The sequence below is a fragment of the Phascolarctos cinereus genome, unplaced genomic scaffold, assembly GCF_003287225.1.
Source record: "Phascolarctos cinereus isolate Bilbo 61053 unplaced genomic scaffold, phaCin_HiC Scaffold_4;HRSCAF=312, whole genome shotgun sequence".
NCBI classification, from domain to species: domain Eukaryota; kingdom Metazoa; phylum Chordata; class Mammalia; order Diprotodontia; family Phascolarctidae; genus Phascolarctos; species Phascolarctos cinereus.
Window position 1 is genome coordinate 259,531,087 of NW_027555847.1, and position 16,327 is coordinate 259,547,413.

General features: G+C 36.1%; 1 protein-coding gene across 2 annotated transcripts in view; it reads right to left on the reverse strand.

Annotated features, from left to right (window-relative positions):
- CNTNAP4 (contactin associated protein family member 4) overlaps positions 1-16,327 on the reverse strand; it is a 582,938-nt gene that overhangs the window by 460,783 nt on the left and 105,828 nt on the right. For both annotated transcript variants that reach the window (XM_020976685.2, XM_020976684.2), the window contains exon 2: positions 719-829. In XM_020976685.2, the coding sequence (XP_020832344.1) occupies positions 719-829 (111 nt within the window). The remainder of the gene's footprint in view (positions 1-718; positions 830-16,327) is intronic.

The window sequence follows — 16,327 nt, forward strand, 5'->3', positions numbered from 1 at the left end:
CCCACACACAGTTAGCCACACTACCACAGGGGCAAGGTAGATTAATACATACAGGATAATCCTAATGGAGCATACAGACATTTTTATATCCCATTCCTTCAAAAATCAATGCTAGAGTGAACAAATCAAATCAACCAAATAAGAACTGAGCAAACAAAGATTATTTTTTTTACTCTAGGGATTCCCTCCCCCGAAATATTCATACATCTAAAAGATCTATTTTATTCTCTCAATAATCTAGCTCTGATTTAAACCAAGGGGTGTGTAAGTAGTCATGTATCATCTATTCATAATAATGACATACTTGTGGTAACTGGGATTGCTGCCATAGCAATTAAAAACCTTAATTTCTAAAACATCACAGCCCAACTTGGCAGACACAAAGGCATTTAAACAGCGTTTAAATGTGTAAGTGATCATTTCAACCTGGTTTTGTAATATTACTGATGTTCCAACTAATCTTATGTTTACCTCTCCCCAAGTATGGCCACAATGAAAGTAGTAGCTGTTCTAAGTCAGAGAGGTAAAACTTGATTCTCAAGGTTTCCAAATGAGTACATTCCAATAAGCTTCTTCCCTAATTCTATCTAAATTTCAATATTTCATAGAATATAGCATTTCATACTTGAAAATCTTATGATTTTGCAAAATTATGATGTAATGATCGAAAATGGAAAAATTCAGTACAAATCAATAGAAGCAAAGGAAGGAAACTTACCATCTCTTCGGTTAAGCCTTGCAAACCCAGGGCTATGGCTGCTAGAGAGCTCTGAGGAACAACTGAATGATGACTGAGGCAAAGCTGAAACCAGCTGATCATCACAATTATCTGTTAAGGAAAAGCACCATATTCAGATTAATACGTAGAATTATATTTTCTTGGAACCCACAAATAAAGAAAGCAAAAGGAATCACCTACCAGACGGGAAACTTGCTGCCTCAAGGCCACATGTGGCCTTCTAGGTCCTTGGGTGTGGCTTTTTGACTGAGTCCAAGTTTTACAGAATAAATCCTCTTAATAAGGGGATTTGTTCTGTGAAGTTTGGATTCAGTCAAAGGGCCACACATGAGGACCTAGAGGGCCACATGTGACCTCAAGGCTGCAGGTTACCCATCCCTGCTTTATTGCAATTTTCAAAAAGCCCATTCCTGATCAAAATTTTGTCTCTTTTGTGATCTTCTCTATCCTCCAAACCCAGTGATAGCATTATCTTTGTTAATGTTTCGTCCATCTTTCTAAGTTTCATCTCTTATTTGCCTTGACTTCTTTCATTCCCTAAATTCTTCTGCTAACTCCAGAGACAAGCTTGATACATGGTCCACAGTTCTAGAGCTTCTATTTATGGGAACTGGTACTGACATCCGCCTTTTCAGTTTAAACTCAAGTAACAAGTAGTACTGACCCAGATAGATGTGTGTTTCTTGCACTATTGAAGGGAGGTCTATATTATGCTCAATCACCAACAACTACAAAAATGCTAGCAGCTCTTAAAACTACATGGAAACCCGAGTTGATTGGTGCAGTACTGCATAGGGATTGAAAGTAGAAGAGGTATCAGAACATTAGTGTGCCATTATTAACATGCAGGTCTCTGATTTTCCATAGAAAAAGTGCATAGTATTTCAGAAAAGGAACTAACTGCAGTTCACAATCAATTGTGCATAAGCAAGCAGGTTCTAATCAATAACTTGGATGTTAAATCCCTCTCTACCACAATTACTATACAGGGCATGTATTCATTCTCCATTTATTTTTGCAAACTATAAATTGAGAATCAATACCAGTTCTACTTTTAGCTGAAGGAGAAGTGACTTAAACACCAGAAAAGTGTACAAATGTCCTTTCTGTACTGTAATGGCACTGCTGTCTGAAAAAAAATGAAAAAGTAAGCAAAATATATACTATTTGAGGGGAAGAAAAATATTATAAAATAGAAACTCTTTTTGGGGTCAGGAACACATCATTTATATAGTAAGTTATAGAAAAACCCTGGAGTCAAAGTGTTATTTTCATGGTATCCAAGAGCAGTTTGTAATAAAAAGAAAATGCCATCTGTTTTTTTTTTCCAGTGACATTTTAACCTTCAAAAAAAGAAAAAAACCCTAACTCTTTATATACTACACAACTTCTCTTCAGAAGTTATTTCTCAAACTAATAGATGTATAGGTCTCATAAGTGTGTGTGTGTGTGTGTGTGTGTGTGTGTGTGTGTGTGTGTGTGTACAGAAACATGATGAGGTAGATAGCGTAGTGGCCTTGGGCTCAAGAACTGGGTTCCCATCTAACTTGGACATACTTGTGGTGTGATTCCAGGCCAGTAATTTAACTGCATGAAGCCAGAGGCAACTTTCTAAGACTGAGTTACAAAGAAGATAGTACTCTGAGCTGGATAAGGTTCCTCAATGTTAATAGTCTCTTCTCATTGTGTGATAAACTTTCTCTGATTGAATTGGACAGGCAATTTAGGATTGGCTGGTTAAAAAAATTGGCCACACTACAGGAAGGCCCTTAAAAACCTGAGCTCCTCAACCATGTAGCCAGTTCAGTCATGAGTCAACATTTGAGTAAGCACACAGATCTCTGAGAATGAACAAGTCAGGGTAGGAAGGACAGGGGAAAAGAGGAGATTCTCTCTCCTCATCCTTCCCCTCCTCCTCGCCGTTGGCAGTCGAACTTGGAAGTGGAGCTATTCAATGAATACGAGTCACTGTATCCAAAGGGGATATAGATACATTCTAGAGACAGACAAGACAAGGTTAAAAAGAGGCAGTGAGGCTGCTGCAAAAGGCCTAGGAGTGAGATTTCTGGCAAAGAAAAGATGTGGCCATGGCTTCAAGAGAGAGATACAGCTAGTCTTGGCACTTGAATTTCACACTGTGGAGAGAAGCAGATCCTGAATATTCATATGCATAACCCACATACTAGAGAGTAAACATCTGATAGATTATAAAATCTTTGAGGGCAGGGGCTGTTTCTGTTTTTGTTATTTTGGGTTTTTTTTTTCCTGTTTTCTATATCCCCAGCATTTTATTAATTGATTGATCTGTGTGAGGATTCCATAAAATGAAAAGGGTACGGGGGTCCTATCATACCAAATGTACAAGGAGATGTTGTTTTATAGCTACTGTTCTTACTATGACATCTTAGTAAATTCTTTTCCTTTGAACTAATTGTGGCTATTAAATTGGCAGTTTGGGAAGTCAGCTATTTGTGCTCAATCAGTTTGGGTGACTTTATTTTAAAAAAACTTATTTTTAACTTTGAATACATGGCAGGTAGCCTGCATAAGATGGTGGTGGCACATGCTCCCTAACCCCATCTTCTTATCTGAAACATGGACCAATCAAAATACTTAGTGTGGAGCTGAGAGGTACTAATCCCATCTCCTTGTGATTATGTGATCCAATCAAAATACCTTTGACCAAATATGGAAGATGATTACCACTATCCATAAAAAAAGCAGAGCACAACTTGAATGGAGGCTGGCCCTCCCAAGGTGTTTCTGCCTTGGCATGTAGAATAAAATCCTTTTAACTTAATGAGTTTGGCTTTTTCATCTGGGCAAAAGCTGAACAAGGATTTCTTTTAAGAAGGAGTTTGTGAATAACGGTTTTAGAAGTAAATACCCACAAATATGTGCAAGAGTAGGACCTACCCTCTAGGTAGACATAAGGCAATGCAAATTCAAATGGGGAAAAGGTCAGAGAGGGGGGCAATACTTCCCCTCCCCACTTTCTACATCCCCTTCATGTTTTGTCTTCATCCATTAGAATGTAAGTTCCTTGAAAGTAGAGAATATCTTGCATGCTTGAATTTGAATCCTCTGCATTTAGCAATGTCAGGCACATAGTGAGTACTTAATAAATATTCTATTTATACACATACGTGGGAATATATATATGAATATGCATATACATATGTGGTTTATACATATACAATATTTGTGCAAATCTCACACATACATTTTTTCCTCACTTAGATTTATATAGTTAAAATAAAGTGAGTAGTTACATAGATTCTCTGGTTAATTCAATCCCTAATACTTGCTCTTAATGAAAATAATATTTCCATATATGTATAACTAAAATATTCAAGAACATTAATTGACTGGATGGAATTTTGAGGGTTTATTTGGATAAATCCTTGCCTGCAAGCATTGAAATGGCTAAGCTATCCAGGACAAGTTATTATTTTGTTTATCTTGGAAACTATTAAAGGATGGAGACAGCCCATTCTCCTTTGTTAGCTGTTTCAGTGACTTGTCAACCTGACAGATCAGAAGTCCTTCTTTATGTAGGAACAACTAGTCACATTGAATCTGATCACTGAACTCTTTAAACAGGCCAATTACTGAACAATTTAATAAATTTAGCTCTTCAAATGTGGTAGGCTGATTTGGATTTGTCTGACAAGACTACTACTTGAAAAACAATTATCTTGGTTATCATCCAACAAAGTATAAATTTAGAGATTCTGTTCCACTTTCCATTGTTTCTCTTCAATCTATCATGCTTCTTTTATTTTCACTCATTCATCTATTTGTTTTTTGTTTTGTTTTGTTTTGTTTCCAGATAACTTCTTCATCTCCTTGTCAATCAGACCTCACATATGTATGGAATCAGTAATAATTTTATATCCAATTGCCAGCCTAAGAATCTGATTGTTTATACATAATTTTAGGAACACATTTATTTAATGAAGTGTTTTATCCTATAGACAACAAAAGAAATGACTAAAGAAGGAAATCTGACTATTCTGTTTCCAATACAAATTATCTGCCTTGTAATTTAAATTTTTACCTATCATACTTTCTTAAAGTGAGATTCTCAATTTAGAAAGTATGTATAAATAGCATACTTTCTCCATTCAAAAATCTGGTTCTTCTAAATAATATTTTCAATCTATATATAATATTGCCTTCATTTCTAGTCCTCATCAAAAGAAACATTAAAGGAAGAATAAGTTACAGAAGAACTGCATTCTAAGCCAGGATTTTGCATGCAACAGAGCCATTCTTCATTTAAATAAGTAAATAAATCATTGAATGTTCAGTGAACCTATTTTTCCCCCAACTGCAATTTTTAGCAGTATGTCAGTATTATACTCTAAAATGGCTCTTCTTATTTTTTTTTCCTGTTCAGATCAACTGAACAGTATGTTCTGCTATAATTCCCAAAGTGAAGTAGTGTAATCAGATTCTGTAATATTGAATACCATCACAATTAAACAAGAATCCTTATATTAAAGTTGAAATAAGCTGGGACTATTTAACACTTGCTTTACTCTTTCTAATTTGGCTAATTCCTTTTCTTCCTTGGTAAGTCCTCAGATACTTTTCTACTTTTTGGTCTAAATTCCTGAAGGACTACCCCATTTAGAGAAAGCTAAAATTACTTAGAAGATATTGTAGTGTCAGGATTCAGGAATCAGTAGCGCTCTCTCTCCCTCTCTCTCTCTCTCTCTCTCTCTCTCTCTCTCTCTCTCTCTCTCTCTTTGAGGAAAGAGGGGGAACTTTATTTTTAAGATAATTTTTAACATTCATATTTTTAAAATTTTGATTTCTAAATTTTCTACCTCCTTTCTTCACCTTCTCCCTCTCTGAGATGGTAAGCATTTTGATATAGATTATATAAGTGTAATAATGCAAAGCATATTTTTATATTAGTCATATTGTAAAAGAAGACACAGATCAAAAGAAAAGTAAGCTAAAGAAAGTGGAAAATAGTATGCTTTGATTTACATTCAGACTCCGTCAGTTCTTTCTCTGGATATGGAGAACATTTTTCCATCATGAATCCTTTGTCTTGGGTTATTGTATTGCTGAGAACAGCTAAGTCATTCACAGTTGATCATCATAAAATATTGTTGTTACTATGTATAATGTTCTCCTGGTTCTGCTCACTTCACTTTGCATCATATTTTGTAAGTAATACTAGGTTTTTCTGAAATCAGCCTGCTTATTTCTTATAGCACAATAATATTTCATTACAATCATATACCACAACTTCTTTAGCTATTCCTTAATTGATGGACATTCTCTCAATTTCTAATATTTTGCCACCACAAAAAAGTGTTGCTATAATTATGTTTGCACATATAGGTCCTTTTCCTTTCTTTATGATCTTTTTATGATCAGACATAGTAGTGGTATTGGTGGACAAAAGGGTATGCATAGTTTTATAACCCTTTGAACATAGTCCCAAATTGCTTTCCAGAAGAGCTGGATCAGTTTACAACTCCACCAACAGTGCATTAGTGTCCCAATTTTCCTACATCCCTTCCAACATTTACCATTTTCCTTTTCTGTCATATAAGCCAATCTGATAAAATGTGAGATGGTACCAATTCTTTTTTTTTTTTTTGATGAGTCAATGGGGGTTAAGTGACTTGCCCATGGTCACACAGCTAGTAAGTGTCAAGTGTCTGGTTTGAGGTTAGTTTTGAACTCAGGTCCTCCTGAATCCAGGCCTGGTGCTCTATCCACTGTGCCACCTAGTAGCCCCCTCAACTCTTTTTTTTTTTTTAAAAACCACAATTTTTATTGATATTTTCTATTTCTTATATCACCATAGTTATGCCACAAAGTCATTCCCATCTCCCTCCCTAGGAGTCATTCCATATAAAAAATAGCATTTTTTAGAAAGGAAAAGAAACAAACAACAGGACAACTTAACAATACATTGAAAAGTCTGTACAAATCTGCTGCAGTCTTTCAGGAATTTAGATATCACTCAATGTACCAGAATCTGGTTGCTCTATCCAACTTTGGGAAGCCATAGCCTCTGGGTCACTGTCTTGTCTTGAATTGACACTGTGAGTGTTTTTGTTGCTTTGCTCCTCAAACTATACAGGGCATCCCCTTGATCTATACTGGCTTTAGGTACACTCAAGCCTTTGACAGGGCAGATTTTACCATCCAAACTGCCTGGGCTGATGAAAATCACTGAAAATCCTCACTGCTAGAATTTGATAATATGGAATTAGTTGCTTCTTGTCTCATAAAGTATGTCTGAGTGGGTTGCTTTTTGCTATACCTACTCTGGGAGAAAAGGGTCCCACTCTTAATTCTCTGAGACTTTCTCAAAGTTTTCAAGTGATCAATCTTTCTCAAACAGATAAGCCTTATTATTTGCCTCTGAGGACCCCTCTCCAGTAACCAGAAAAAGCCCCATTCCCTTTAGGGCCTCCAAAAGATCCTCATGTAGTGATTTGTGGCACTTGGAGCTCAGCCTGTCTGGGGAATAGGTTTTCCTGGAAGTAACTGTCAGAAGGCTATTTCATTAGTCAATCAACAATTGTTAAATACCTGCTAGGTGCCAAGCCCTAGAGAGACCAAAAAAAAAAAAAAAAAAGGCAAAAGACAGTCTGCCCTTAAGAAGCTCACTGTTGTATCAAGGAGAAAGCAAGCAAACATGTACAAACAAGTTATATAAAGGAAAGATAGGAAATAATTAAAAGCAGTAAGGCACTAAAATTAAGAGAGATGGGGAAAGACTTCTTATAGAGGTGGGATTTTAGGGGAGACTTAAAGGAAACCAAGGAAATCAGTAGTTGGAGATGAGGAGAGAGAGGGGGATGGGGGATAGCCAAAGAAAATACTCAGACCCAAGACTGTCTTGTGTATGAACAGCGAGGAATCCAGAGTCATTAGATCGAAGAATACATGGCATGGAGTAAGATGTTAGAAAACTGAAAAGGTAGGATGGGGCCAGGTTATGAAAAGGACTTTTCATCTCAATTTTTTTTATATGATCTTGGAGACAGTAGTAAACCACTTGAGTTTATTGAGTGGGATGTGTGTATGTGTGTGTGTGACATAATCAGACCTACACTTTAGGAAAATCACTTTGGAGGCTGAATGGAGGACGGATTGGAGTGGGGAGAGACTTGAGGCAGGCAATCCACCAGCAGGCTATTCCAATATTCCAGGTGTGAGGTGATAAGGATCTATGTTAAAGTGGGAATGTCAGAGGTGAGAAGGGGGCATATATGAGAGACATTGCAAGAGTGAAATCCATAGGCCTTAGAAACAAGTTGGATATAGGAGGTGAGGAATAGTAAGGAATTAAGGATGGCACTAAGGACTAGAAGGACATTGTTGTACAATAGTAGGGAACATTAAGGAAGGTTTAGAGGGAAAGGTAATGTATTCTGTTTTGGACATTTTTAGTTTAAGATGTCTACTGGACATCCAGTTTGAGATATCTGCAAGGCAATTGGAGATACAAGATTGAAAGCCAACTTAGAGATTAGGGCAGAATAGGTCAATTTGAGAATCATCAGAAGAAAAGTGATAATTAAGTCTAAGGGAATCGATGAGATCACCAACTAAAATATTTACAGAGGGTGAAGAGAAAAGGATCAAGATAGAACCCTGAGGGACATCTACAGCCAGAGGGCTTTATCTGGATAAGGATTCAGCAAAGAAGACTGAGAAGGAATAATCAGATAGGTAGGAGGAGAAGCAGGATATAGTGGTACAACATTCAGAAGATCTAGAGACAGGAGAGCATCAGTGTGAACAGGGTGATCAAAAGTGTCAAAGGTTGTAGGAAACTCCTTCACAATGAGGATCAAAATTGAATTTGGCAGTTAGGAGATCATTGCTAACTTTGGAGAAAGCAGTTTCAGTAGAATGATAAAGCTGAAGCCAGAAGGAAGAAGTTGAAAAGAAATGAGATTTTCAAGGAGTTTAACTGTTTAAGGAGTTTAACCTAAGAATAGCACAATAGTCATTGGAGATAGAAAGATCAAATGAGAGTTTTTCCAAGAAAGCAGAGACATGGATTTTTTTTTTAGGCAGTTGGGAACGAGCCAATAGATAGGGAGAGACTAAAAATAAATGATCAAGCAGAGATGAAAAAGGGCAATCTGTTGAAGACCCGAGGTGGAATGGTATTTTGCTTGAGCAGATAGAGATGTTAGCCTTGGTAAGGAGTAAGGTCACCTCTTCCTGTGAGATAGGGGTGAAGGAGGAGAGAGTGGCAAATGCCAAATGAACAATCTGAGATGAGGAAGAGGGGAGAAGAGGGAACTTTCTGCAAATATCCTCTATTATTTCTGTAAAATATGAGGCAAGGTTTTCAATAGAGAGAGTGAAAAGATGGAGAGCCATGGGAGGTTTGAGGAGGAATGGAAAAGTCTGGAAGAGCCAAGGTAAAGAGGGTGATAGTGAGTTGATAAGGGATGTATAGTATAATTTTCTAGCATCAGTGAAAATCCAGATTAGGTTGTGTAATGTAAATTTGTATTGGACCTAGTCAGACAAATTGTGGATTTTCTAAACCTGCATTCAATAGAAAATGTGTAGGAACAAAGGAGATAAGTGGCAGGAGTGATCCAAGGCTGAGGTTTGACAGTGCATAATTGCAGATGTGATTAGGGGACTGGGAGTTCAAGGAAGGTGGACAGTGTACAGTGTTATTGATAAGGAGTAAAGAATGGGAAAACAAGCTGCAGTGACATTTGCAGGGAGATGGCTTCGGAGAGTGGTCAAGGAACTGGAGGATGTTACAGACAAAAAGTAGGGTTTTGTAAGACAAGTCAAAGGGAAGATTGAAAATCCAATAAATTATGGTGGCATAAGGGAACAATGTACATCATAGACAAGGCCACATTGCAGCTACAAAATCATGAAACTCAGAAAAGGTTATTTTAGATTTTTTTATATAAGTAATGAGATACTTTATATATAGATTTATATTTTAAAATCCATTTTAATGGGAACTGTCAAATGAAAACAAAACTGGCCTGTGTATGTTCTCTAAATGACTAATAGAAAAGAATAATATAATTAAAAACTCAAGCTTGGAGCAGGAAAGGATTTTTAAGATGATCTAATCTATTTTTTTCAGTTGAGGAGAGACTATACCTGACTCCATATATATATCCTAATATTTAAGAACTGTATCCTTAATCTGAAAATTAGATCAATATTTCATTGTATTTGTGTCAAAGAGCGTAGTTCCTTGGACTGATTCCTCCCCCACCCACCCCCACCCCGGAAGAAAGCTAGTCAATTCAATCCAATAAACATTTAATAGGTGCATAATTTAAGTAAATCTCTGTGCTAATTAGTTACCAAGGCCGTAAATACAAAAATAAAACAATCCTTGCTTTCATGGAGCTCACATTCTACTGGGGAAATCAGCACTGTGAGAAATCTGCCTTCTGCAAAAGTAAGAACTATAGAAGAATAGATTATTAGAACTAGAAGAGAATTTAGGGGCTTATATAGCTGAACTTAGCTATTTTATAGATAAATATGAAATATTATAGAAAGGAATGCAATCTATGCAAGGTCTTATAGCATATTTCAGATGAGTAAATATTACCCAGGTTGTACTGGTAAATGTTTAATAACTTGCTAGAAAGAGAAAAAGAAAGAAAACTGGAAAGCAGAAAAATGTATTCACAACACTTTTTTAAGTTTATTCTGCATTATTATTTTCCCTGTCACTTTAAGTCTAGAAAATCCCCCCCCCAAAAAAAATTAAGCCTTGATATGTACCCTTTGCTGATTTTCAAGGTGAAAATAGTTACACTGAAAATTTAACAATCAGTGCTCATGAGAAAGTCCATCTTTCTCCAGCACACCCCTGATACAACTCCCCTTCAACACTGTGAGTTGCCATTTAGCATTATATCATAGCTTTCAAGGAAGATGCTTGCAACAGAGTCAGTGTGGCAAACACTATACCCCTCTCAAAAAATTAATGCCCGATCCCTACATCTTGTCCAGCCCTGAGGTGCACTAGAAAACAGGAATTATAATCTTGTTATACATCTTTGACAAGGTGCCAATGCTAATTTTAGGAGCTGTGTGTATGTGTGTTAAATAATTCAGTGAAGATATAGAAAGATCCAATATTATTATTTTTTTTCCTTTTTGAGAATTTGGAATATAAGGTTCAAAGTTTACATTGTAAATAGTGTTTAAATTATCAAATTAAAGCATAGCTTCTTAATTCTGAAAGAAATGATGCAGTCTAACCCAGGGGTGGGGAACCTTCAGTGGCTCTCTAGGTCCTCAAGTGCAGCCCTTTGATTGAATCCAAACTTCACAGAACAAATGTCCTTAGTAAAAGGGTTTATTCTATAAAACTTGGACTCAGTCAAAAAGCCACACCCAAAGTCCACATGTGGTTTTGAGGCCACAGCTTCCCCACCCCTGCCTAATCCTATCATATAATAGAAGAGGGAACTGAGTTCTAGAACTGTGAATGCCTCACCCCAAATGATATAGCTAATTAATGTCATAGTAGAGCCTAGGACCTTAGCACTTCCAGTTAATAGGCTCTTCTTCCCACATCAATGGTTTTCAAAATGTTCATGGCACATAATCATTGCAATTAGAAGCAGGCATACTTAAATATGGAACAAAGAAAGACTCCTGGGCTCTCAGGCCTATAGACCCATTGCCAACCCTTAGGATTTGCTATTTAAAGTGCCCAAAAGACTTAATTGGTTTATCTTAGACAATCAGCTCTTTCCTTCTTGATCCAATAAAAGATTTTTACATTTCATAACTGACTCATCTTCCTGATACATTTTAAACTTCTTCCCTTGTGATAACCTTTTATGATTATGTTGGCTATTGGCTGCAAATTCTCTCTCTCAAGACCTCACACTTTAGTCATTATCATCTAAAATATACTTGACACTTTTCCTTCTACCCAAATAATTTTTTTAAAGTTATATGCCTCTTGATTGTTTTATGATTTTTATATTTGCATCAGTCAGGCCTACATTTGGGAGTGGCAGGAAGAGTATCAAAGTATGGAAGGATGTGTTTTTTGTCAGCATTTTTACCTCCCTTCCCCAGTGCCAAATGTATATCTTGGATGATCAGACATTTATGGAAAAACAGTGCTTTCTAGGTAGTGGTAATGCTTTCAGCAGGAATCTGTGTAAGAGAGTATGACAGTATTATATGGGGATTATACATATAAGGGATATCCAGACAAGTAAGAGGAGATGGAAATGCCCTGGACTTACCCTTCTCCAGGACTATATACCCTTTTACAATTAACCTTTACTAAGCACAAAATACTGCAAAGAGGATAATTAGTTTCCTTTTCTAAGTATTATTTTCATATCAGCATTAACTGAATACTGCTTTCAGATACTGAGTGAAACTTAAAATATCCAAGTCTGTCAATCAGTAATTTAATCTCAAAGGGACATATCTACCACTAATACAAAATGTCAAAAAGGTACCAATATAAGTTGCCATGTGTCACACTAATAGTACAGTTAAGCTGAAGAAAAAGGGCATTTTTTGAAGTATGCCATGGAATGTAGTTTGCAGAATTGTATCTCCTTTTTCTGCTGAATAAACCACAGATATACATTTGATATATTGCTAACACACTGTGATGTTAATGGGAAGTCCTTAGTTTAGAGACAACCATTGGCTTTCAGAATGCTGGCTTATGGACTTAACAGGTTGAAGAGTTAGCCCGATTAACCTCCAGGGAAGGAGGGAAATAGAGAAGCAGTTAACTTCACAGCCAGAGGCTGATTGAATTTAGAGGTATAATAACAGCTATTTAAAGTTCAGATGTAAGAAAATGGAAACCCCCCAAAATGAATGACCAAAAGCAAACAAAGATGAAGGATAACACTATGGGAAAGAAAAACAAAAGCTGATTAAATATAATAAAAGAATACCCTAAAGCTGTAAGAGTCAAAACACAAGTTGAGAAATGATGATATGGTTCTATCAACCACTTTGCAATTGCCTCATTTCCCAATATATTATAGCCAAGGAAAAGAATAAATAGAATCCACTGAGTTTTATTACCAATATAATAAAAGAATGTGCTGCATTTTCAAAATAGGAAGTACTTTGCATGGCAAACATTGGAACAGACTTACTGTAAGCATAACTCTTCAAACGGGGAATAAAGTGGCACCATTTCATTATAAAGAAGAAATATTATTGTATATTTATTTTAAAGTCTAACTAATATAGGTCTCTAAAATATGCTAAATATCAAACATGTAAAAAATGTGTATCTCAAATAATTATTCTACTGAGTAATGGAAATGAGCTTGAGATATGCATCTCCTGATTTCTAATGAGAGTCAGTTATTGAAGACCTTGAGTCTGCATCAGATGAAGATTGATTGAAAGAGCTCAGAGTATTCTGCCTGGAGATGAGAACTCTCTGCCAGGACATGAGAACTGTCTTCAAGTATTTAAAGTAATATAATATAGAAGAGGGATTAAACATCTTATTCCAACTCTGAAATTCTGTGATTCTGTGAAATTATTTAATATTAATTTGTGTAAATTAGAGAATAATTGAAGTAAAATTATGGTGGCCAATTGTAGTTAACTGTAAAACATATTCAAAATATTCAGAGGCTTAATGCAGTCTTCTAAAATAATTCATGTGAAGTACCTTTTAAGTTCAAGTGAATATAAATCCCATCCCCCTAAAATGGAAGGTTTGAAGTTGAGGCATAATGAATTTAATAAAATTCAACTCAGAAAAAACACAATTATCATGTGCATATTGCAAGAAAAGCATTATGTTAGGTCCTATAGGGGATGACTAAGTTTAGTTAAGACTAATGGTCCCTGCCCTCAAGAAGCAGAGTAAAATCGTAGATAAAGCATAAAATAAATATAAAAATAAAATAAACACATAAAATAAAATTACAATAATTTAAATGCATCAGACAGGTTGAAAATGAAATGTTATGTAAAGTCGGTGTGTGTGTGTGTACGTGTATGTGTGATAATATTTCTCAATGTGGTACTTATAATATGTTCACTTCATGGAGGAGGTATTGTTTAAATTAGGATTTAAGTAATAATTAGGAATTCAGTAGGCAGAATAGGAGGAAGAAAAACATACGAAAAAGAGAGAACATTCCATTCAAGGAGCTCAGTATGAACAAAGGTAAACCCAAGAAAGTAATATACAAGGCATTTTAAAAAACAGAGAAGAGTCCAGTTTGATTGAAATACAGTATATATGATATGAAATAGAATGAGAAAATATTGGAAATGTGTGGTGGCACCAGTTTGCATTAGATGTTAAATATCTGATGAAGGCTTTTAAATTTCATTCATTTATTTATTTATTTATTGGCTAGGCAATGGGGTTAAGTGACTTGCCCAGAGTTACAGAGCTTGTAAGTGTTAGGTTTCTGAGGCCATATTTGAACTCAGGTCCTCCTGAATCCAGGGCCAGTGCTCTATCCACTGCACCACCTAGCTGCCACTAAACTTTACTTTGTAAGGGACAAGAAAACACTGGAGATTTTTTAGCAGAAGAATGTAATAAACTGTTCTAGGTATTATAAGTGAGAAACAACGAAGTATGCCCTCTGGCTCTGAGGGGAAAACATTTGTTCTTTCTCAGTTCTAAAAGACTTGCACATTATTGGAAGGATGAGTTCTATCCCAAAGAACATACATGCAGATGAGCATATACATTTTACTAAAGTGAGTGTGCAATCAGAGGCTTCAGGTTAGTTCCTGTGGTCATTGCCCCTGGGGGGGGTGCATAAAAGTGTATTGGTCACTAAGCAGAGAACGCAAATCAACTCAATTGATTCAAAGATGAGGGAATCTCCCTCTCCTCTCCCTTTTTTCCTCTTTTTGGAGTTTGTCACTTGAGGCTCTTCCTTGAACTTGGGAAAGGAGGAGGGAGTAGATTCTCTCCTCCCTACCTTGCAAATGAGAAGGTGACTCTATACCTATAGTTAATAGAAAATACATTTAGAATATTTGTATATAAAATCTACATATCTAATATTTACATAACATATTTGTCTCATTAGGCAAGTCTGAGACTAGATCTTAAGTCCTTGGCTTTTTTCTTGTTTTGCTTTGCTTTGCTTTGTGTACCTTTCCCAAAGCACAATTCAAACAGAGATCCTGAGATGGTCATTTCTAGTTTTGGTAGCAACCTTCTGAATTCAATCAATTAATAAATATTTGTTAAGTGCCTATTATGTCCCAGACAGTGTGCTAAGAACTGGAATTTAAGAATTACTGAATCATGCTGATTGCTCAGCAGAAATCAATCTCTGCAACAACTTTTCAGAAAAGATGACCATGGCCAGAAAAAACACTAAGCAAACCCAAACTATATTCCCTCCCCACCTCTATTGTCTCATTGTACTTTTCCTTATACATTATTTTCCTTATACTTTGTATATATCTTATATGTATATATTTGTTTGCATATTGTCTCCCCATCACAATGTAGGTCGGGGACCATGTTACTGCTTTTTGTTCAATCACCAACAGTTAGCACAGAGTCTAGCAATAATAATTACTTAATAAATTGTTGATTTGTTCGCAATGATCTCAGCTCAGAATTGACCAAGAGAAAGAGAGTTACTTAGATTAACTTAGTAACTTTTGAAAACTGCACAATACTTTTAATGACCCCAAATTTTTCCCTGAAATTTAGGCCCATAAAGGAGAAAAGAAATGATTTATCCATGGTCATGAATCTGTTTAGTTACAAAGACAAAAATCTCCTCAACTGTAAAATGAGAATCTTAATAACATCTAATTCAGAAAATTATTGTGAAGATCAAATTAAATGTTTATAAAGCACTTAGCACAGTGCCTAAAACTAGTGGGAAACAAGAGGAAGGGAACAAGCATTTATTAAGTGCCTAACCTAACCCCAAGCTATGATTAGTGAAATTTTGCTATTTGAGGTAAAATCTCTTGGGACTGTGATTTGATATTGTTCTGAGTTTTGTGTGTGTGTGTGTTTTTTTTTTCCTCTGTAGTTACGTCGGTGTTGTACTGAGAGCTGGGCATCTAGGATCAGCAATCTAGGTGTTAACATTAGTGACAGGGAAAAGGGTGTGTCATAATCAAGGCAAGGATCACAAAAATATTTTTTACAGTTTAGAATAGATTATTCAGAATAAGTCAAAAGTCTGAGAAGCAAGAAGTTGAAACAGAGTAGAGAGCCACTTTCAGGGTCAAGTAAAGTATCTGAGAAGCAAGACATTCTAGAGGAATAGAATTAGTCTTAGTTGTCAAAAGAAAGGCAAACTAGGAAGTAGATGTTAAGATTTTGGGGTTTGTTTGCCCAAGTAACAATATGGTGTCAGAAATGGGATTCCCTGGTGGTTGCCCAGAGTTAAACCTAAAGGATCTCAAAGATCGTGTAGCTGAGTAAGTCTATGTGATTTTAGGATTGAGTATGGGCAGGATTGACCAACATGTGATCACACTGAACACGGCAAGAACCTGGTGAGTCCCCTTGTGTTCAATCAATCCATTGTGAACCCTCTAAATGGGATGTAATCTGTAACCTGATTTAGTTTACCTGCAGAGTGT